At 36.8% G+C, this 25,413-nt stretch overlaps 1 protein-coding gene across 4 annotated transcripts in view; it reads right to left on the bottom strand.

The window, feature by feature from the left end:
- RSRC1 (arginine and serine rich coiled-coil 1) overlaps window positions 1–25,413 on the bottom strand; it is a 169,314-nt gene that overhangs the window by 92,164 nt on the left and 51,737 nt on the right. For all 4 annotated transcript variants that reach the window (XM_062603456.1, XM_062603460.1, XM_062603458.1 and 1 more), the window contains one exon: window positions 3,455–3,491. In XM_062603456.1, coding sequence (XP_062459440.1) covers window positions 3,455–3,491 — 37 coding nt within the window. The remainder of the gene's footprint in view (window positions 1–3,454; window positions 3,492–25,413) is intronic.

Here is a 25,413-nt window from a genome sequence, read left to right as displayed (position 1 = left end):
TGTGAGAAAGGAATATTTAGTAATATACACACAGACACACATATATACATATATATATAAAAGGTTGTGGGGAAAAAAAATCTCATTTTCAATTAAATAGAATTTCAATAGGAAAAAAAAACCCAACCATCTATTCAGCCTGATGCTTCTTCACTAAGAGGGAATTCAAGCTTGCAGAATATAATTGACCAGCATGGAATTTTGCCAGGATACCAAGATAAACATAATTACTCATATTAAGAGTGTTAATTAATTGTTTGTGAACACAAATAATTGGCTGCTTGGTTTTATAGCTCATTAGAAAGCCAACAATTCTATTAGACATTGTCCAGTAGCCATCCTAGGACCACTGAGCTGTAACCACCAGAAGTCTGAAACTAAGCCAGTAGAAATCAGTGAGAGGTCAACCACTAAACTCAAGCTGCAAGGAAAAAGATAGTGATGCCTAGTAAATGAATATTAACACTTTCTGGACAAAAGAGGGCCCTTTTTTTTTTTTTGTTTGCTTGTGTTGTTTTTTTTTTGGGGGGTGTTGTTTTGGTTATTGGGTTTTTTGTTTGATTTTTTGTTTGTTGGCTGGTTGGTTATTTAAATTATTCTAACAAAGATCTCTTTAAAAACCCCAAGGAGCTGCCAGACAGAGTTAAGCAATATTAGTTATGAATCAGTGACCTCAATATATGCTACCTATGAGACATTATGCAATTAGAAGTGTAAACAGTGATCTCCAGCAGCGTCCTTGGCAGAGCTATGCACAAGCACTGCGACAGTCAGCTTCACAAGAGCGTGATCCATACCTGTTGGGGGTTATTGATTAACATGGGGAGTGCCTGCATTCTTGGCAGACAATAACTATATTCTTACAAACCGCTGATGGGCTAAACAAGCTATTAATGACAGGTTGCCCTTCACCATTTAAAACTGAGAGACTCTGCTGCTTGACCACAAGGACAAGCAGGTTATTGCTTTGAAATGTTATATAAAAGACACAAATGAGGCGTCTCTAATGAATAAACCACAAGGAAGGCTCCATGTTTCTTACTAGGAAGAGCTATTAATAGAAAACAGGACCTATTCAGGGCTGCCGATATATAATCCTCTATGACAAGGTTTCACCAGTTTGTTAAAATTTGTTATTTAGAAAGGAATTGCTGAGTAATTCAGCAAATAACCACCCAAATTCTTTGAATAAATGCTTCTGAGCTGACCTAAGTCCTGGTGGTCAGGAAGGAGTACAGCTGTGGCACACACATGGAAAGGCAGACAGACCAGATAGACCTTCCACCCAGCAGCAGCAACTGGCACAGATCCTCCAGGAGGGCCAGCTCTCACTAATCGAGAAACAGGCACATGGACCTGCTGGATAGTTCTCCAATCTACAAAACCAGTATTTCTGTTTATAAGAGCATGTTTTTAAACTGGAAGCATTTCCAAATCATGGAATCGTAGAATGGTTAGGGTTGGAAAGGACCTTTTTTATTTTTAACAACAGTTGATATACTATTTTATTTCACTCTGGTGTGTTGCTAGATGCTAGATACCAGGATGGCAGGATCTACTGAAACATGGGTAAGCAGTGAAATATGCTTCAATCAATTGAATGGGATATGCACACAGATAAATGGGAACATACAGACCCCATAAAGATTATATCCCAAACTGTAAAACACCCCTTTTTACCAAAGGGATTAGATAACAGATTACCAAGTCAATTATAAAAACCTATCTGAAAATGCTGAGCTATACAACAGTTTCCAGCATGAATACTCCCATCTCTGGGTGTCTTGGGAAACAGTTAATTTCCTTGAATACCCATTCCCAGAATACCCATTCCCTAAAATCACAGAATTCTCAGACCTGGAGGGTTTTGACACATCTTTCAGAGAAATACAAAGCAGCTAACACATTTAATGAAGTTAAATTTTTATTCCAATATATAGCAAGTTACCCTGCAAAGAAGTTAAGGCAGCATTACTCTGCAGAGAACCTTTCCAGCTCATTTTCCACAAATCCCAGAGAAGCCCTTAAAATCAGTGCACCCCACTCCTGGTCCACCTATTCCCACTACGCAAAACCCACCGAGCCTCTTCTCCCTCACCTGCCGGGGTAAGGTGACATTATAAATCAGACCCGCAGCTCTCACTATCGCAGCACTCCCAATTTAGAAAAAGTACCCATCATGGTCATCTGTCAAGACTACAGCATCTTTATAATGCATTAGAAAAATTCTCTGAACCCAACAGATTACAACGACCTGACACTAGAGAGGAATGAAACATTTTAAAAATTTAAGAGATTCAACTAGCATGCAGGATACCAATGGAACTAGCAAACAAGATTAATTTTCAAACTGCTCCAAGAACTATTCATAACACTCAGCTATTTATTCTATTTACAGATTCAAAGTACTAGTTGCAATGGAACTTTTAATATGCCACCATTATAAAGGGGAAACTATTGACAACTATGCCGGAATATACATCCTTTTCATCCTGCTGTTACTCCAAGAAGATATTGGTACACAAGCTCCTACAAATCATATTTCCCAAGTGACTCCCAAAATCAAAAGCAACAACAGAACAGCAATCTTTTTTTCAAAAGTTCTTGCAATACACTATGATATTACTTTAACACGCGTATAGAACAGTATATAATATTTCTATATAAAAAAATTAAACATTAATTTAAACACTTCTCATGATGTACTGAGATATACATGCCATTAATATCAAATATTTTGATTTAATGGGATTTAAAAATCTGTTAAGATGAACTACTTAATGTTCTGATGATTGCTGATACTAGCATCCTAGGCTCAATGAGTTTCAGACTTGTGACAATATTGTATTTTTTCCAGTTTTGATCAACTGATTAGTTTTTAATGTTAAGTATGCTTTGCCATAACTTGCGGTTTTAATATGCTTACTTAAACCAAAAATATTTTGCACCTCAATTATTATTTTCTATTGCAGCACTGAATGGAATTTAAGTCAATACATTATTCATAAAGCAAAGACAAGAGAACAAAACAAAGCTATGCACTTCTTTCAAAGACTGCAAATTACTAACATGTACCATATTTATGCATGCAATATTTGGTGGTGTGTCTTTTTTTTTTTTTTTTAATCACAAGTTTGTTGTTTTCAGATCAGGATATGCCAAAAATCCAACACCAAACAATTTTTGTTTATAATTAAGACAATCATCAATCCAAGGATTGTAGTCCATTTTATTTCATCTCTACATCAAAAAAAGTAATTTAAAAAAATTAAAATTCCCTTGAAATGGTAAGATAAATGAAAATGTAAGTGCCTTCACATAATAACAGTAAGCTGACCCTCTGGGAAATGGTTGACTTTCTCAATTCAAGGTATTCAAAGCTCATTCAAAAGTGTTCATTTGGAATGCAGATATCAAAGATGATGCAAATGTTCAAGAGAAAATTAAAACTTACCAGATGTTCTAATCCAGCTTTGATGTTTCCAGAGTCCCTGTAAGAGAAGAACAAAAGTTCTAAATAGTTGCTAAACCCTTGTCTACAACGATTTATTTTTAACTCAGAAATGTCAAAGTGATGTAATTTCTTGAGTATGTAAAATCTTTTAATATCTTAATCACTGCAACACCTAAAGAGTATTAACTATATTAATTAACCTAATGCACAGCTACAGGTTTAAAACCTCAAATTTTACCTGCCTGGAAATTGCTATAAACTCCAGCCATGCAAAAGGACAGGCATTTAAAAACAACACTTTTAACACAATTATTCCACTATTCATACTGAAAATAATAAAACAAGACCATACAGAATGCAATTTATCAAATCCACATTCAGTGAGTCATGGTTCTGTTTTGCCACTACTTTAGTAATAAAACTCTGTGACTATTTACAAAGGTGACAGACTGAATAAATTGTATAATAACTAACAAGGTCATGGCAATCATAGTGAAACTTTGCACTTGACTCCTGACAGCTGAAAAACATACAAATGCACAGATACAAAAATGAGAAGTAATGTTGCATAAAGACAGCTGCAAAAAAAATGGACCAATTTATCAGAGTAAAAACACTGAAAAGCAAGGAGAATTCAGAGTGAAAATTATTCCTTAACAAATCCTGATACACACAAAAAATTAGCCTGAAAGAAATTTGAAGCAAAACAAATTTTAAAATCCTTAATCCCAAGCTACTAAATAAGGAGGCTAGTTTCTGCTTTCGTCGACTTCAGGTTCCACCTGCTTCCAAGAAATGTAACTGTACCTCTTGAGGAAGATGTGCTACAACAATGGCAAACAAGGAGAAACCACCCCACAAGGGTTTCAGTGTAATATGTATTTATTTTATTTTTTTTTCAACAAATTATTCAAAAATATCAAACTACAGGAGCAAGAGACCCAATCAAATTCCTCATTCCTCCAAGTGTGTGAGAATGAGGCTTCCATTCTCTTTAGTGCTTGCTACAGGCTGGGAAAGGTATAATGGGAAGTTACACCAAAAAATGATTATATGTATGAAATTTTACTAGATACTGAATAAAGCTACATTAAAGTATGCATTTTACCACCTTGCTGTACAGTATTTTGGACTTTTCACACAAAGTTTTTATTTATGATTTTATAAAGCTTTCAAAAAAGTCTGCTATGTACCTTTGTTCTACTTGAATGTATCATGAATGAAGCAACAGAAAAAGATGCACTTTCCTTACACAACTATTCTATATTCTCAAACCAGAACTTATTATTGTGTTCAGACAATATTTAAATAGAAATAATCTCGCACATCTATTTTTGAGGTGCTAAATGACCTTAAATAATTAAATTACTTTGGAAGCAGGATCCAAGATACAGATGCTCCCAACTACTGGTATAAAACCTGCCCTGTTAGTGTTCTGTCTCCTGCGCCATCCGTGTCATGACTTCATCAATATTTGTGCAGCTCCTTTTTCCCTGTGCTGAAAGCAGACTTAATTCAATTATAGGCCTCAAAACTGATAAAAAAGGTCCTGAAGTGGAAAATGCGAAGAGATTATTGGCAAATGAATAAAGATTTGTATCGAACTAACACACAAGAGTACAGCAGGGTTGGGTTTTTTTTTTAATCATTCCCTGTCTTAGGTCTTCTGGGAACAGTAAGTTTCCCTTTCCCTCATGCAGCGCATCGATTTCTGAATTAGACTGCAATATTAAATAATTAATATACTTGCCATGATTGATGTTTTGCATTAGTTGAATATTAGGTTATCAATCAAAATCCACTTGGTTTAATGCAATAATATTGAAAAAGTGTCACTGGCTGTTCATCCAATTTGTAGTTGAGGCAGCACAGATAGCAATATTGGTGTAACGCAAGGCTCTAACGCAGGAAATACAGCGGTTGAACATACATAAGGCAAACATTATCAAACTAACCAGGACAAGGTTGAGGTTGTCCTAAATAAACCCTGTGGCACCTGTCACTTCCAATGAAAATCTCCTTCCAGCTGGAGGCGGCCGTGCATCAATCAATGGCGACAACTAGTGAAGCCAGGGCATAATTTTATCTTCCCAGTTAAAAAATAATTATACAAATAATACTCCTGTTAATGCTATATTTCAAATTCTGTGCTATGCAAAATCAGATCTGTTGCTACAGCTCGTTTTAACACATAACCTTAGACGTCTACCAAATACCTTAATCATTCGTACTGTAAAACACCACAAACAAAAGTCAAGGGCGGTTTTATGCACATCCAGTGTTATAATACTTCTATAAAGGAACACCGTAAGAAAGTTACATTAATTCTGTATCATTATAAAGTATTAATGTTTTATTCAATTTTTACACCACACAGGTCCCAACAAGATACTTATTTTCCTTTCCTCCTGTGCCCAGTGCACCACATTTATTCTTTTGGTTTGTTAGGCAAGTTTGGTTTTATTCCTGAGTCAATACTTTCCACCAGAGAAGCTCTGGAAATGCGTTTCCCCACTACAGTCAAGTCTTTGTGCTGTAAAATACTAGCTGATGCACATATATATATTTTAAAATTGTACATTAAAAATAGTAATTCTCATGCTAATCCATGTTAGCTTTTGGTAATGCCAGGGGAAAAAAATGCAGCTACATTTGAATCATGGTCATGAGGGACCTGTAACAAGGTCAGGTATTCCAAGCCAGGTATTCCATTAAGCAAGTGGACCTAGCTTTTCAATTACTGAAAACCACAGCACAGATAACCAGTTGAGATAGTGTTAACTTATTAGTGCTAGTTCGTTTGCCAGTAAACTAAACTAAGAATACTCACTAGCACTTGCTGGAGTATTCTGCAATTTCAAGAACGTATTCCAAATGAAAACTAACCAGTCTTGTTCTTAATTTCCTCTCAAGTTGTTATCAACTCAATACTTTCCTTATATTTGTAGTTAATACTATTCTTTGCTATAGCTTTTCTGTTAGAATCCATAGGCCATAGAATAATTCTATGGATTATCTGTAACTCTGGATAAAATGGGATAATTCAGGTCGAAGAGTCTCTGTAGGTCTGTAGCCCTAAAGCCTGCTCACAGGAGGTCAGGTCTAAGGCCAGACCAGGCCGCTCAGGGTTTTATCCAGCCTCCTTGGGCAACTCGTCTTGCTGATTTGAGCAGCCCTGCGGAGAAGGACTTGGGGGTGCTGGTCGATGAGAAAATGAACATGAGCCAGCAGTGTGCGCTTGCAGCCCAGAAAGCCAACCGTATCCTGGGCTGCATTAAAAGGAGCGTGACCAGCAGGTCGAAGGAGGTGATCCTGCCCCTCTACTCTGCTCCTGTGAGACCTCACCTGGAGTATTGTGTGCAGTTCTGGTGTCCTCAACATAAAAAGGACATGGAACTGTTGGAACGAGTCCAGAGAAGGGCCACGAGGGTGATCAGGGGACTAAACAGGGGAAGTTTAGGTTGGATATAAGAAGGAAATTCTTTTCTGTTAGGGTGGTGAGGCACTGGAATAGGTTGCCCAGGGAGGCTGTGAATGCTCCATCCCTGGCAGTGTTCAAGGCCAGGTTGGACGAGGCCTTGGGTGATATGATTTAGCGTTATGTGTCCCTGCCCACGGCAGGGGGGTAGGAACTAGATGATCTTAAGGTCCTTTCCAACCCTAACAATTCTATGATTCTATGATTAAATGTCTTCACCAGGAGCATCTTCCCTTTTATCTAGTCAAAAGTCTTAGTGACCTCCCTCCTCATCAGGCTGTACATCTGCTGTCAAGTGCCCTCAGAGCCATCTCCTCCAGTCCCCCAGGTTCCCTCCCAGGGAAAGTGCGCCAGCCCCAGACTGTCTTGGTGACCTGAACGCCACGCTAAACAGTCCCAATACCTGATTTATCTCCTCAGAAGCCAAATGAATAAATAAATCACCTCATCATTATCAAGGCCTTTGGCAGAATCCCCTCCAGTTCCACAAAATTAACTATAAGCTGCAAAGAAAAAGGTCATACATAGCATCTCGGGTCAGGCTGCACTACACTTTCAAATAAAGGCCTTTTAACGCCACTCTTCATGAATGCCAACATGTTAACGTTGTTTATCAGGCAGCATTATGCCAAGTGGTTACAGATAATTTTCATAGATTTTCTCACCCTAATAATTTTCTTGGATCAATCAACAATCACATCACCTAATCCTTTCAATAACGTGCCAAGTATCATTTTAAATTAATCCCTTTTTTGTCCCAGTATTCCTCATGGATTAAGAGCCTCACAGTTAAAGATGTTCTTGGAACAACTTGATGTTTTCTTGTTCTTTATCCTCACATTAACATGCTTCTCTGCTTACTGTCATGTAATGGCCTTCCCCACAGGTCTTTCTTGGAGTAGCGCACTATTTTCTTTTGCATGTTATCAATCCCCACTTGTATTCTGGATAAATGACCTTAAAATAAAGAGCTGAATCTCTTCAGAGCTTCTTTATGAACTTCAGCAGGTAACAATATATTAAACACTCACCAATACAAGCAACACAAAGGAGTATAAACATATAATGCAAAACCTGCTAGAGTGGGGGTTTTGAAGCTTTTAACGGTTTTTCTAACTTTTATCTCACATGCACATTTTGGAATAAAACATTGTGTGGGCTCATACACACGACTTAATCACAACTGAATGATTAGCCTGTACGATGTGCTTGTGACCTTATCACCATTTTGTGCTGCACTTACGCAAACATTTAAAACATGTTATATTCTGTAATAGCTTCACCAACTAATTTTAAGCTCACAGAACAGCCAGAGTAAAATAGTCATTGCCAGATCATGCCTTTCCTCAATTCCAGAAAAAAACAAAAGCCTAGCATAGAAAAAAGTATTTTCTGTCAGCAGCAACTAGAATAAAATCACACAATTATTATATTTGCACAGTGACTGTTCAGAAGGTACTACATATTTGAAGTTTTTCCCTGAACTAGCTTGAATTTCATCTTCAGAGTCAAAGTGTCCTGGACACAGTTTTTAGAAATGGGTACCCCCATCACATTCCACTAAATTTTATAGGGTTTTTATATTGTTGTGTTTTCTGTAAAATTATAGCCTAATGTTTCCAAATCTGACTTCAGACCATAGATACTTATTTCAGTAGGCTTTGAAAGACACAACAAAGATTACATAAAAATCTAAGCCCCATGCCTGTCCTCTCCTTCAAATACTACCTTCAAGGGGACAGTTCTGATAGTCCTGATTGAACAGGTAAATTCCTATTGACTTCTGATGACAAGCTGGTCTAATATCACACCAGTGGTCTGGCAGAACTGCTGGCAAAGACTATGTAATGTGAAGAAACAGAACTCCAAGAAACACGTTGCTCTTCAAAACTACTACTTAAGCTACTCTCGGCTATAAAGAAAAGTAAGGCTCTGTTTTTGTAACCATAAGTGGAACTGACGTCAAAGGGAACATACAAAAGGAAAGAAGAGAAACCCATAAAAGAAAGCTATTCCCTCCTGTCTCTCCTATACAAAGATGAAAGAATAACACTTTGTTGTTTTTTGAAAGTAGCCAAATAATGTATGCAAACCATACTGCCAATAACTAAAATAAAAATCTTTGCAATCTACTACTTATGCATGTTACAGAAAGACCCTCAGTACTACATGAACCTCACAATCCCTTCACAGTTGTAATGGCTTTAAGAGCTGTGGCTCCTTCTATCTAAAATCCTGTTTTGTTCAATTACTGGAGATCAAATTAATCAATAAAATTACTACAAAATAAATCAGTGAAAATAATTTAGCAGTGTGATGCCAACATCAGGGAGGCTATGGGTGAGAAGAAACACCAGCAGAAACACCAGCAATCCAGCTGTTATTCTGATGGCACTAAGCATTCAGAAACCAAATAAAATATTAGCTGAGAATTTTCTTTTGCACATAAGAGCTCAGCAAGATGAGATATAACTAAACTAGTAATTTTATGCTTCTCTTTCTAATTTTTTGTGCAGAGCAAACTGAACTAAAAGAGCAAATGGTTAGGAAATCATATACTTTGCTAGGAAAAGCATCCATGATATTCTTGAAAATGTAGGGAATGTTGTTTTGCTCTTACTTAATATCAGATTCAAATGATCTGGAAGTGATCCTGAAATGTAAACACTCTAAAGCTGGTGGTGAAGTGCTCTGTGGCTCCCTCGCTCTGGTCATCCAAATAATTTATTCACTCGGGAAAAAACAGTAGGAAGTTTGGCCAATTACCAACAAATTTAAATGTAACAAAGATTCAAGAAGAACATATGAAGGTCACTTATCAAAAGCAGGAAGAAAAGCAGAAGTTACCCTCGCACACAAACACATAAAGAATAACCGGGAGCTGCTGAAGAACTCAGCAGAATATAATGCAAGGTAAATTGAATCATGCTAAAACCAGGGACTTTAAATAGGACACAAGGTGAAACAATTTCCATAATATGTTATCCTAGAGAGAAGAAAAATCAGTACCCAAGAGACCTTATTAAATATTCGGGGGGGGAGGATAGATAACCCTGACTCACAGAATAAAATTCAAGATTTCATGCAATTTAAATAAATACTGAAACTAAACTGGGTGGGAGGCGAGGAAGAGGGGAGCAGGAGGGAAAGACAGAGGAATAGACAGTGTTGATAGAATTAATATTTTCAAATAGACCCTACAGAAAAAAAAAAACCAAGGAACAAAACAAGAAAAAAAAAACAAACCCAATGAAAAACAAAAACGACCAAACCCTTTTTCTGCATAAGTATTTCTCAGGTAAATATGAGCCAAGACTTCAGGTCAGATATGGAAATCCCATAAATTATCAAAGCAGGTTTCTGGATCCTGGTTTTCAATCCAAGGCATTCCTCAGATAAACCTGGCAATTCAAAGCACCTTAGAAGATGTAAGTCCTTGGAGGTTTTTTGTTGGGTTACCCCCCACACACACTTCCCCTGGATTTTGGTTGGCTGGGAGGATTTCTGTCCTGTGCTGTGCACAGGGCTCCCTTCACAAAGAGTAAAACCTTGTTAACAAACGTTTGCATTCCTAGCAAACATAAGCAATTAAGCTTCGGTCTTTGGAATGTCACTGTCTCTGTTAACCAGTCTTAAATAAATTAGACAACTTTGGCCTGTTTTACCTTTTCTGTAATATTATTTAGTAGGTATTCAATTAAAACACATCCTGTAGGTGAAAGTGTATGAAAACATTTCCATAATGGACATTAGAGGTAGTAGGAAGTGTTGCTAATTAGCCTCAAAGTACAAAATAGATTACAAAAGTAGCAAAAAGCCCAGCAGTGTAAATGCACAGAAGGCTGCACTGAATATTAAACAAAGCAGAGCAAGTTTTAATGTTGGTAAGCATAACTATAGTAAAAACTCTCCGGACTAGTAAAGAGTGTTACAGGTTAATGAGGAACATATAAAGAGTGCACAATAATTATCATACCTAACACCTTACCATCTGTGTTTGGATGACTGCAGAATATAAACACACTTTATCAGCATTAAGTTGGAAACTAATTACACATGTATTTCTATTAGCATACTGTTAGGATAAATATTTAAAAAACTGGTATTCTCCTCAGCTGCACTCAACTCTCAGGACTAAAGAACATTAAATCTAAGTCACTGAGAAAATTTAAATGTTCTAAGCAATAAAACAATTTGAGTACAATCAATTTTCCATTTTCAGAAAGCTTCTAAATCCTCCTCATTCACCCAATTACTACTGTACTTAACCTAATGAAATTTTATTCTGTAGGAACAATACTATTCTTAAACAAATTTTTTAAAAATATAAGATTAAAAACTTCCAGACAAAGAATAAACTCCTAGAGAAAAGATGCAAATAAAATTACTATCATAATCTTTTGGGTTTTATTTGCAAGTATAAAACCGAAAAACAAAAGCATGGAACATAGCATCTGTCATATCAGAATATAAAAAGATGATCCTGGCACAAAATGAAAAAGCTCTAATTCATTTGCAAATCAAGCCTGCCAGTTCTATTTCAAGCTGGCGGTAACTGTCAAGAGTTAACAAGATAATCACTTTCAATCCTGCCTTCAATGGTACATTACACTGTTATTCCATTCAATAAGGCCGTTCTTTGGGGCAGTAGATGAATGGTTTTCATTTCTAACTCACACAAAAAGTTGCAAAAAAAAAAAAAAAAAATTAAAAAAAAAATCCATGGGGCTTAAGAAAGAAATCCCTTTATGGGCATTTATCGGCCGGCACTTGCTTTTAGGCAAAATGAGATATTTGGATACATTGGTGTCCATTCATTTCCTCTATTCCTTCAGGCCCTCAGTCTGTCAATATTAATAAAAAAAATTAAAAAATAAAAATCACACCAAGCCTGTTTTGTTTGGTTGGGGATCTTTTTAACCTGTCTATGCACATTAAACAAGTTATGTAATGATGTTTTGTGAATACTTCAAGAATACACATCTCAGTGCACCACACTGAAACATCGTCTTTTTGTATTTGAGAGGATCCATCCCTGTCTAAATTAATTAAAAACTGTACAAAAAAAATAGTAAATGCTCAAGAAAATTGTGTTTAAGGAAACAATAACTACTTCCTCATTGCATATTCAGTAAAGTTACCAATTAAAGACACTGCCTATGAAACAAGTTAATCTAGAATTTGTTTAAAAAAAATTATTCTGTTCTATGCATCTTCCCGAAAAGACAAAATAAAAAATAAAACAAAAAGCCAAACAAAAAAAAAACGAAGAAACAAACCACCCCAAAACTCTTCACGTTTTTGCTCATTACTCAAAATTCCTATTGTAAGATATTACCTCTGCATGTTTAGCCTGCATTGTACAGTTACACATTCTATTACTGAATATTCTACAGCCACAATTTAAATCTTCTATACCAACTTCACAAACAAGTCGCTAAATCTTTTCCTTTTTTTTTTTTTCTTTTTTCCTTTCCTTCTTTCAGTTCCCATTGATCTTAGTTCACAGAGCAAAGCCAATCTCTATATTTAATATCTTAACCGAGTTAAACTTATCCAGCCTGAGGTCTGTTGACCATAATCAATGCCAACAAGTACACTGTGAACACTCATGTGTAGATACATTTTATTTACTTTTTTCACCAGCATAAATAATTTTCTTCAAAACCACCACCTTGCCAGTCACTTCTTATACTACTTGCTTACTTTACAAAGAAATTTTTTATCATCTTTATCATCCACCACTACAAGTCAGAAAACTTCCTCCACACACCCCCAGTGCAAATGCTTCTTTATAGTAAGGGTTTCTTTTACGAGAAATCTAAACAGCAGAAATTACTGGCAAACTCACAGGCTTTGGTTTTGTTCTTTGCACTTCACAAGTTTCTTTCGAGGTTCTAAACAGAGATATTCTTATAATTAAAAAAACCAAACTGTAATAAAACTAAAAAATATATGCGTCATTTACATAGCACTAGTCAAACACAGTAATTTTTTACTGCATTACTGTCCCTCTTTCCTGAAAAGAAACTAAAAATGAATTAAAAGTTCACACACTTTGGAAGCGCCTGGAAGGAGCACAAGATGTTGCACTTAAAACACCAATTAACAGAAAGTGAACAGATGGATTTCAAACAGCAGGTTATGGCTTTAAGTAAAACTAGTACAGTCCAAAAAACCACAGAAACATGCCATAGAAATGTGGGATGTGTTTCCTTTCTCTCTAGGCAACTGCAATAAAATGTTGGTACTGCTTAAAAATATACAAATTAAAAATAAAAACAAAAATAAATATCATAGAATCACAGAATGTTTTGGGTTGGAAGGGATCTTAAAGATCATCAAGTTCCAACCCCCCTGCCACAGGCAGGGACACCTTCCACTAGACCAGGTTGCTCCAAGGCCTGTCCAATCTGGCCTTGAACACTGCCAGGGATGGGGCAGCCACAGCTTCTCTGGGCAACTTGTGCCAGCGCCTCAGCACCCTCATGGTAAAAACACAAAAAAAAACCCAAAATGAACAACAGGAAACCAAACAAAACTCTAAACCACCCTCCATTCTGTAAACCAGACATTTAGAGTGAAAAGTAAAGATAAAAAACAGGGTAATTCTTTACTAAAGCTAGGTATTTATTTCTAGAATTCACAACTGATTGATTTCCACAGCTCCGATGAAAGATCAGGGTGACCCAACAAATCCTAGGACACTGACATTTTATGGCCAAAGACTAAGAAAGGTAGTTTCACATTTCCATTCCTCCTGAAGATGTGTGCACACTTTGGCAACCGTGGTCAAGTTCAGCTGAGACCCACAAAGTGCCACTTTACTGTAATTCCACTGCTTATGACTGCATTTGATCCAATTTTAGCACACTGAAACCTCATGCTTTTTTAAGCATCACTGTTGGGAGGTATAAAAATCCAATTTGTAAATTCTTTTTCACTGTTCTTCTTTGTGCCTCTGCAGTTTGATTTTGTCGCTTTATTTCTTTACGTTCTTTCATCTGGCCTGAATTTATCTCTCTAAAGAACACAAGGGCACTCTCAGAGTATACTCTAAATGTTTAAAATACATTTAAATGTCAGACAGGCACAGGTTTTCATTCCTACACATGGTAAAAAAATTTCCTTCTCCTGAAAAAAGACAGATCTACTTGATCTCAGAATATTTAGGTTCTGTCTCCTCAACTACTTTGGCTAACCATGTCATGGTTTAACACAGCTTGTAGCATTTCCAGTCATAAGACACTTGAGTTTCAGACAGTGTTTCACAATTATACAGGCACTTCAATAATAAACGCAGATGATTTACCATCACTACGGTACTGCAACCATTTTCAGTTCAAATAAACACACCATAACTATTTTTGAATGGTACAATTCGCATCCTCTGCTATATCTCCTCAGCATGCAAATGCATCTTATCCTACATGATGCTGGAATTTTGTACATGTTTTTCAATATTTTCAGGTTTATAAGCCATGGAGAGTATCACAAAGATCCTTTTAAGCAGAAGACTCACAGATACTTCTAAAAGCCCATTCTGTTAAAGCCCAGATGAATTCTGAAAGCATATTCTATATGAAAAAGGTTTCTTTAAAGTCTGACTTTCAGTACAAAGAATGATGGATCTTCTACTAACAACTTCCAAGTTGGGCTGTGTTTCAAGACAAACTTATAACATTTAAAAAGGTAGAGCTCAAGCTGTTCAAGCTTGATAGAAAATTAGTTCCTTGGCCACAAATAAATTGAAAGAAATAATATTTCATGAAAACAGAAAAAATAAAAATGGATTGGCAAATCTCAAACATATCTGACCAAACCCAAGCCTAACTGCCAGTGACAAAAAAACACCCTGAAAGTGCTTCAAAATGAATGGAAAGTTTAGAAAAATAAACCAAATCAAAACCAGGTAACTGAAGCTCCTGAAGAAGATCTTGAAGAAGAGATTGACAGGGATCGCTAACATGGTCCTATTTAGAGCATGTTCCCACTTTTTACAGCATTCAGTCCAAAACAATGCTGGCTACCTGTCTGCTAACAAATCTGTGAAAACACTCTGAAATACCTGCAATATCAATGACCAGAAGCTGAAGCGTATCATGATGATAACATTCCAATATACAAGTAAAAGACCTTCAGAGTTGTCAAAAAAAAAATAAATAAAATCTGTCACTGTTGGACCTAGTCAGAGTGGATTTGTACCTAATACAGCTTCCGCGAGATTGTAGAGAACAGGCTAATTTCCTTAAATTACCAGACAAGGCAAAAGTCCTCTTGATTCCAAGAGCAATCAACTCTCCACTAATTCAACAGCAGCACTAGATAACTAATAGGTTTGTATCTTGCTTATTTGTTATTTCTTTCTCCCAGCATTTGTAATGGCCTCTGACTATATAAATTACAAGTCTATTATTATTTGAGAACAATTAATCAATGCTAAAGTTTTTTTTAGTCTTGTGCTTATTTCACATCTACTTCTCAGAGAGAGACTTCAGAAGCAATAGATGTATTTTCAGGACATCGCTATGCCCATGTTGAAAACACTGATGCTGTCTAGAATTTGATGTCCAAAGTGTTATGCTGAGTTAAGTAAACTGCAAGTTCCAACAAATAATTATATATAGTTTTTGAAAAATATTTTACACAAAAAATACCCCACAACTCACATACCAAAAAACCCACAAAACAACTAATGGAAAAAACATCCAGTAATGCCGTCTAAACACTTCATGCTGGTTGAGTTGCACCAAAACCTCCTTAACAATTAAAGTGTATGAAGCCTTAAGTCTACTGTTCTTACCACATCACATTGGTCTTGTTCATTTCACTCTCCTAAATGCTTGCTTTCATTAATATGCTTTTGACCTTTTATTACCATGAAAGACTAACATCATCTATTTTATTTGGCATTTATCATTCCCAGTAGCTCACAAAGAAAGTCTCCAGTGAAAATGGAGAGCAGGACTGGCTTTGCAAGATGGAGCAAACTGAGAAGTGGCCAGCCAAAGTCTAGACCAGAAATCTTGTTGGCATTTTGTATTCTGGCATTCCTTCAATGAAATTAAAATAATTAGTATTGCACACTACTGATTTACCACCAAGTGGATCAAAATTAGAAGAAAAGAAAAAATATAGAACATGTCTCATTCTACAGCCAAGATTTCCCTCAAAGGTTATTTTTCTAATATAAAGCCAAGAGATTCCTGAAAAAATTAAGTACCATAAACATGGCAGGCTCCAAAGAAACTTGAATCTGAAGCAATTTGGAACTTGAAGATTAAAACCAGCACTTCCTAGTGTACCTGCAAATATTAGAGGTAAAAGTGAAACATTCTACAAAACCAACTTCTGAACAAATAAGCAGCCAGATCCTTCAACAGCAGCAATTTCTAGAGGATTCACAGACCACACAGAAAACTGGAAATGTGGCTGATCAGGTTCACAACCGAGCAAGCGCTTCTGGTGGAAAGAATTTCTAACCTGCAAAAAATCCCAGTGAATATCCAACAAGCACCTCAAGTTACAATCCTAACTAACAAACCATGGCCACACGTTGCAAAGCCTATTTCAGGTTCTCAGCAGCACTGTTCTTTGGTCTCCTCTAGGGAGATAAGTGGGAGCTAGATGCTTATTAGTCCATAAAAGTTACTTTAAACCCCATATTTTTAGCTGTACCTTTTTCAGTTCACCTCATTTAACATCATTTAGGACAGGAGATATGCTGAACCTACACAGACCTCACTCAACAGACTTTGTATTGACACAAAACAATGAACTCTGCAATGGAAATGATTTTATCTGATCACACATCCCCTCCAGCACTCGCCTACTCAGCTGCTTATGAAGGACTTCCTGAACCATTACAGACCAATGGTCTAAGACAAGCCAAAAGCAGTGCTGGTTTACATTAAAATGTTACTTTCTACAGCAAAGTCAGACAGACAGTTAAAGGTGGTAGCCGCAGACATCCCAGAGTTAGTTGCCCCTGTGTGTGAATCAAGCATTTATATTCTCTCAAAAGAGGAGCAGACACTAGAGCAAGCAACTCGTTCACTAACAGACAATTTTGCTTCTCCATAATGCTACCAGAACTAAGGATTTTTCTCTATTGTAGTACTGTTCATATTTGTCTTATTTCACGCTAAGAAATCTATTCTAGACAGTCTTACTGATGTTAAACAGAGTAACATGAATATTTTTCTAACTACTGCTACTATTAGAAGATCATGTTGAAGAATATTGGAGTATCTGTGCTCTGAAAGAGATTAAAGCCAGACTTAAGAAAAAAGAATGGAACAGATTCAGAATACAGAATGACTGCGCAGACTGATGGACTGATTTACAGAAATAGCATATTGATATTGCTGGGGGGGGAAACAACAACAAACCAAGCACACCAACAGAAACCTTAGAATATTTGCTCTTGTTCTAAATTTTCTGTATTGGCTGAAAGTTATAATCACTATATACAACATTATTATGTCTTGCAAAGAAGTCCCAGAAGCCAGTATCCCCAGAAACTGGAACTGTTCCAAGTAATCAAACACATTCATGGAACAATGGTCAGGACCAAGTGGTCTTTTACACAATGGCATGACAGGATAAGTCACCTACTTAACTTTCTGTTCGAGCAAGATATTGACAAGTTACGTGAATATTTGCGCATAATAAATTTCAGTAATTCAAAACAGGTCAGGATGATGCTGTAACAACATAAGCAAACAACGTATAAAATTTACATATATAAAAATATATATATATAAATGTATTTATATATATATAAACAACTCCTTCATTATGGCTTTCAGTCAACAAGGTCAGCCTGCAAGGTTAGCATTTGGATGGGAAACTGTTACACCAATACCAACAGATAATGGAAGAACTGGAAGAACCAACTGAAGCAATTTAGAAATAAAGTTGAAAGCCTTGTACCCACATGTAACACAGGGAAATACAGTTTAGTTAGCTGTGTGTATTTTGTTGCCCAGCAGCAGAAAGAAATACAGCAAAACTAACACCTAGGGAAAACAGAAGTGTTCAAACTGTATACAAGATGGGTGAAATTGCTTCAACCATAGAGAAAAATTTGCAAACTCTGCCTGATATCTGGAATTTAAGGTAGACTTTCTTGTACATCTGCAATGACAGAACTTGCACAAACCAATGGAAAAAGTATCTGCAGAAGTCCAGCCTTCGTACATATGACATAGCCGACCATGTATTTCTTGGTATACTACAAAAGCACACACCACACCACCACCACCACCCCAAAAAAAGTCATTTTAAAGGCTTTACTTTTGCCCATCCTATGTATGGCACTTACGTCATTTATCATGACTACAGTAATGAGAAAGTCTGAAATTAGCACCCTCTGGGACATCTATACACTTGCTGGATGTCAGCAGTTGCAATTGTTGAATGACAAAAAGCCAAGTGCTGAGAATAGTTGAGAATACTGTAATAGCCCAGCACCAGGTAGATGAGGTATTTTGATTAAAATATAGACCCCAAAGTCATAGCCAAGGGAATTTACTATCTCTTGAATGTAGAATTGATCTGAAAGTAATTACTTTACTCTTTTTAGCTCCATTTGACTTTGAACTAAACATCAATTACTGCGCAAACATAACACTGCAAGATCTGTTAACTCCAATACTGATTTTTCCATAAAAGATCTAAAGCAAATTTATTGTCCTCCATTTAATAGCTTTCAGCAATCACAAACATCACACATGAAAGCTCAACTTCCTTTTCTGATGGTCACTTAAATGCTTAATTCTCATGATAAAACTCTCCCAGTCTTAGTTTTAAACCCCTGAAATTAGCAAACAAGACACCACATAAGATATGCTATAAGCATAGGTCTTCTCTGAAAAGCTGGGACCTTCAGGAGCTTCAGCTGCAATACAAGCCATTGAGCCATGGCCAGTATAAGCTAATTTGAATAATCAATATGACAACCTTATTTTTCTAATGCAAACAGGATTGATACAGTAAGGTGTCTCACTGCCACATCACAGTCATGGCCTCTTTTAACCCCTAATTAGATTTAGGTGATTATCCCTGCTCTTCCTTACAAGTGTACAGCCTGGATAAGAGATGACAAAAGCTATCTGCCACTTACTCAGCCTTTGCAGACTGCAGGTTATCCAGGGAGATACAGGGTAAGATCAGCAAACAATTGTTATTCATATCATCTACAGTTTTAAGATAGTCACAGTTTTCCATACATGCTAAGTGGAAGTAGCCCAGAGCATTAGGTAAATGCAAAACGCTTAAGAACATCAGGGTTACACAGATGGAAATTCAAGGTGTTGTTAGCAAATTATGTTTAATTCAAATTGGTTGTCACAAAGAAAACTATCTAGCAGTGATTTTAGTTTTCAGACAGGAAAGACTGAGTTTTCAAGAGATTTCTGTTCATTGTTTATTTGTGTGTAACACTGAGTATTTTACATAGCTATTTCTGAAAAAAAAAAAAAATAAAAAATAATCAAACTTAAAAACAGCAGTCCCAATAGAATTACATAGCTAAACAAAGTACTGACAGACAGAAAAAGATCTATTACAGAAATGTAATCACATTTCATTTACAAGAACTCTTATCTCAAGCACTTAAACATAAAATTTAAACAGTTTTCCATTTTATTGTACTCAGTATTTGAGCTAATAAGATACAAAAGTATAATCATGTTAGCAACATTTCTATTGCATTACACAAACACAGTACTAGATTAAAGGCAAACCAGGAAAAGGAAAGCATGATGTTGCATATAAAACTAAACACTTGATTTTTCCTGGCAGAAATAAGTATCACTGGTATCATGTGTGAAAGCTGCCATGCTAAAATTAGATATGTTCACAAAATGTCTACTCCCACACTGACTAAAAGAAAAAAAAAGTATTACCATACGTATTATCCCTATGTGAACATGTTTAGGTTTCTTTTGTAAGCAAAAGAGAAGCAGTCCCTATAGATTATTTTTATTAGCAGGCTATGAGATCACAGAACTGGAAGGATCCTTCATTCAAGTTGGGTGCAACCCACTCATGACTGAACTAAAATTTTCAGAATTGTTTCAGAGACATTGGAAGGTCCTTCGAAAACCAATGAAAGGTAATTTTTTTTTTTTAAATATTGTATACCCTGTTATTAAAAACCCCTTATCAGCAATACTCTACATTCAAGACAGAGCAGATGACGATGCAATCTCCGTACTGCTGCTTTGGCTTTCATTCCCCATTGAAGAATCCCCACTACGCTTTCCAGTTTTTGGTCCTTCCATACGCAAGTCAGAACCTGAAGGCACTGCCTTCTCTTCAGTTATTCCGCCAAGAAGCTGCCCTGATGTCAAAGGAACTGAATATCAAGGTGACTTCTTTTATGCAGCAAACAGGAAACAATATTCACCTGGAGTTTCATCTATGTACTGAGGCTTTTTACTTGTTACTCTTCTTTATATCCATGCCTTCCAACACTTTGGGATTTTATGAACCCGTTTTTTCCTAATAAAGGTACAAGATACGGTCACCTTGAACCATGCTGCTTAACAGTAATGCAGTATGGACGTGTGCTTCCTCGTAACACTTCATACACATGATCCCTCCTATGGCCCCTGACATTTCCCCTTTTTCTGTAAATGAAAACTTTAACAATTCATGGGATTTTGTGCAACATACTGTACATTTGAGCAGCCTTTTGAAAACGCAAAATCGTATCTGATTGTTACTATGCCTTTAAAAACAAACACTACAAAGGCTCTATGTGCTTGCCTAAAAATAACCAACCAAATAAAAGTCCAAAACAAGGGGAGTAATAATGAGAGAGAATGATAAGGTTTTTTACTCAGGTTATTTGAATTTGTGAGGAAATCTGTTTCTAGAGAATCTTATTTTAATTTAATTTAATTTTAATTTAATTCCACTAAATTCTCTTTAAATTGTAGAAAATGACACACTGCATCCTCTATAGAAGCTTTCCCTGGGTTGGATAAAAACAGTTGATAAAAATGGTTTGATTCTGAGAAAATAGGCATCATGAAAAATTGCTCCTGCCCCTTTCTAGATGGTTTTGGAGTTTCTCATTGGAATGCTCTGCCTACCTGCTCAAAAAAAAAAAAAACACCAAAACATCTGACAATCTTTCCTATTTGCATACAATTACCATTTACACAAGGGGAGCAGGGGTTTCCATACTGAAACCTGTAGTAGAGAAAAGGAAGGGAGAGCATCCAAAGAACATCCATTTTAACAGGGCTGTTCAAGGCAAAAATTCCGTTAAGCCTCAAAAACACCCCAAGGAGCCTTTGAACTCTTCAGCAAGGAGGGGCAAACTCCATCACTCGCTGCAGTCAGCAGCATGCCTCCTGCTCACCCCGGGGGGGTTGGGTTTCAGGGTTTCAGCCTACAACTTTGAGCCTCTCTGCTGCTGGCTGGTTTGCTTCCTCAGGCACCTCTCCACACCTGGCAGCAAACAAATGCCCCAGAGCCCTGTTTTAGGAGTCACCACACACACACTGACAACCCAATCTGACAAAACATCTCACAGAAAGGTTAGCAGAGGTCAGAACAAAGTGGAGAACGGGACCCAGGGCTGCAATGCTGCAGATACAAACCACAGCTACTCACTACAAATATCTCAAAACAAATTCATTGTAGTTGAAAGACAAGTCTGGCCATTGTGCTGCATCTGTTCCAGTATCTCAGAACATTGCCTGTGCCAGCTGAGGTAAAAGACCGCTGTCACAAAACTAATTTTTTTACTGCTTCACTACTAATTATTTAACTAATTGACAGCATCTTACCTCCCGTGACACACTCAAGTCACAACTGCTTCATAAAATTCCATTTTAAATCACTTTAAATTTAAGCTAAGACTGGTAAGCTTGAGAGAAGCAATGATTTCTGGCAGTAGGTGACAAAGGGCCAGTAGGGATAACGCAGATGGTGACAGTATCAGGGAATGCAGGATTGTACTTTTAACCTTTTTTCATATTTTTCAGTTTTCAGATGCTGACCTAATATAACTTCAATATATAACTTCATTAAAAATATATTATTAGCAGTTGGGGCTTACTTTGGATTGCATAAATTGATCATCCTTCGGAGTGTTTGCAAATCCACATGGTGCAGCCTCCATTCCACAGGCAGCAGCATAGATATATTACTCAATCTTAAGAATTCAAGTGCTTAACTTTTAGGATCAGATTAGTGATAACCATGTTAAATTTATCAAAATCTAGGAAGCTTTGTCACAGGAAAACTTCTCCCTCAGAGGAAGTTGAGAAGTACAACCTAAAAATAAGGCATTTCCATTATTCATAATATATTACTAAGAGAGTGCAGAGCAAAATTTTCAAAGATGACCACAAATACATAAAATTGCAAGCATTTAACATCTAGGTCTAAATATCTAACATCAATTCACTGATTTATTATAGCTCGAATGCTTAAAAAAGACAAGAGTGTCATATTTAGTAAGTTACTTATGGACACCAAGAAGATAAGTAGGATGGAGCACAGAATTTCCTGTTACCTGGATTCTTTTCTGCTTTCTTCCTCTCTGTATCATGTCCACAACAGAAAAAAATAAAGCTGAACTTCACCTCAAGGAAAAGCTGCAAAACAGCAAGAGCTTGAATGCAGCAATGAGAGCTAAAATGTCAGCCTGACCTCATACAAAATGGAAAGGGAAAAACAGTGGAGAAGAGTTGGAAGAGAAGAATGTTTTAAAGTTCTTAACATGGTGCAATATGGAACTTTCAACATACCACTTCTGTGACATTTTTTTTCATTTACAAGTTGTGCTTGAACCTGTACTCTACTGAAAATAAGCAAGCAAATCTCCAATGTTTCCAATTAAGACTGGCACAGCTATTTCTCAAGAGGAGAGATCTATTATATAACCTTTAAAGTTAATGGGAATAGTTTTCAACAAGCTCTGAGGCCTAAAGTTTGTTGTGTTTTGGGACTGGTTTTGTTTGGTTGTTGTTGGTGTTTTTTTTTAACAAATTAATTGGTGGGTTTTAATCTTTTGTCCTCTATACAAAACACATCTTGACCTTTTAAATAAGATTTAATGTCTTCCACTACACATAAGCTGCGACCTTCTCTTCCATCTTCATGCTCCTGTCATAAATTAACTCCCAGCAGAAACTAATGCTGCAATATTACCTAAAATTTCACACAGAGGTTGTGCGCTAGGAGGTTTTTTAGAATACAATTTCACATGGTGATGACTTCAGCATTTTTACTTTCACATCAGAATTCCTATTAAAACAATTATTAATTAAATAATTGCACACAGCTGTACCTCTGTCACAGGCTGACATCTCAGGAGGTGTGCCTCTCTATTATATTACAAAACCCAAGGTTCTTGTGAAAAACAATATCCAGGTTCTTTTACAGGCAATTGCTCAGATTCTCCCCAAGCCATTCATTAGCAGTGGATGATCCATAATATACACATTGCAGTGGCTGACAGATACTGCTAAAATTTACTGATTTTAGAAAAACTGAAGAAATTTAAGTCAGGCCCCCTTTTTTTTCTGTACCAGCTCAGCTCTCACTTTTCTCTCCCAGACTGCCTCGGTATGTCCACAGGCATGCACAATCCCAGCTTACTCCAGCCCCAAGCCCTCAGTACCCATCCCATGGATTCGCAGAGCCTCCCCCAGGCACCAGCCACCTTCACAGTCCTCTGTGGGTTCAAAGTTAATTATTCTCTCCTTACATGTTTACTGAAGGAGAATTTTTGTGCATGTACAAGTTGGAGAAAAGGAGGAAATGAAAAGGGAGATGGCAGAGACAGACACATGAAGCCTTCTCACTCCTCCTGTCCCTGCAGAGATATAGGAAGCATTCCCCATCACACTCTGCTGAACACTTTTCTATAAATCCAATGCATTTATTTCTTTAATAATTTTCAAAGCATAGAGAAGTGCCCACCTGACAAGAATCAATTTAAAAAAAGACACCAAAAAAAAAACACCAAAAAAAAAAAAACCCACCACAAAACAAAAATCTTTTCCCTCTTTGACACAGCATGATCCCATTAGCAGCCTCAAAAGATTCTCATCTGCACAGCAAAGTCAGACCTTCCTAATCAATTCCTTAATCCATTTTGAGAGAATGGACTGATCTTGCTTTTTCGATTTCAATCCAGGAAAAAATCATTCCCAACATAATTTACCATTAAATGGACCTTGTCTTACAAGAACTTCAGCTGCTGGGAGCAGATAAGGACCAAGTCAGATCCAGGAGAATCACCAGCACAGCTAACATGCTTCCTTCAGTTCTCCCCATTTCTGCCATGAAAGTGACTCAAAGCATTTGCCAGTCTTGTCCCTCGTGGATCTTTAAAGATACTGGTTTTAACACTACAAATAATGTTAAAATTGATGCCTGAAGTGTAAGAGTCCCATGCTTTTCCTAGAGAAAAACTTTAATTCATTAGGCTACCACTGGCATTGCCATAATCTATGAGAAAAGGGGGAATAAAATCAATATGATTCTGAAGTATTGTTGTCCAAATAAAACATGGTGCAGGCTGGAGAGGCTACACTCTACATGCTGGCAGATTCTGCTGCAGGACTGAAGATGGCTTATTCCAAGACTGGATCAGATACTGTGAATAGAGATGAAACATGAAGAGCACATGCAGCCACTATATTCTGAAATCTCTTCCAAGACTCAGATATGCTCAAATGGAAGATTTGGGTTGGGCTGTCTTCTCCATTGGAAGATCTGAGAACCAAACCCACTTCAATGGAAAATTATTCTAATGGAACCATACTAAAGTTGAAAAACATGCTCTACTTACATTTTTAGCGATGCCCAACTAAACCTGTCCACTGAAGATTACCCTTCCAACCCTAGACTGTCCTGGATCTGACAAGATACACACCGAGGACAGGTCACCATTGGCATCTGCTGGAATATACTCAAGCAGAAAGTTAGTTCACGAAACTTCTATGCTTGTGGTATTAACTGCAAGGGATCAGAACTGCCTGATGTTTTAGGCTTTTTCCCCTCCCCAAGTAGCTGCTTCTTAACAGAACCTCCTATAGAAACAAATACTGACAATGAGTCAAATAGAAGTATCCAAATGTTTGAGCACTCCCATTTTGTTTGCAGGATAGGAGAAGCAGTAACAAAGAATTAGCATTTTTAAAAAATAGGTTTGAACAGACTAAAATGTAATTCTGTAATCCTGAGGTTGCCTTAGTACCACAGATAATCTCTAATGGACCATTGAGCTCTAATGGACCAAGCTCTGCCTTCAGCTACAAAACATTCCATAGAATTATAACAGTCATTTACCTACAGATTCACCCGTTTTTTTAGGTTTTCCTCTATTTTACTCAGTAACGATGATTAAAGCTTCTGTAGTAAAAAAGACAAACAGATCTCCAAATGCAACTTTTGTCTATACCCCAGCATAGGAACACAGTGGGAAGACTACAACTGCTTCTGAATA

The sequence above is a fragment of the Pezoporus occidentalis genome, unplaced genomic scaffold (assembly GCF_034315485.1).
Source record: "Pezoporus occidentalis ecotype Australia unplaced genomic scaffold, CSIRO_AGI_Poc_V1 ctg8, whole genome shotgun sequence".
Classification (NCBI taxonomy): Eukaryota; Metazoa; Chordata; class Aves; order Psittaciformes; family Psittacidae; genus Pezoporus; species Pezoporus occidentalis.
The sequence above is the reverse complement of the archived record's forward strand: the minus strand, read 5'-3'. Positions and strand labels throughout refer to the sequence as shown.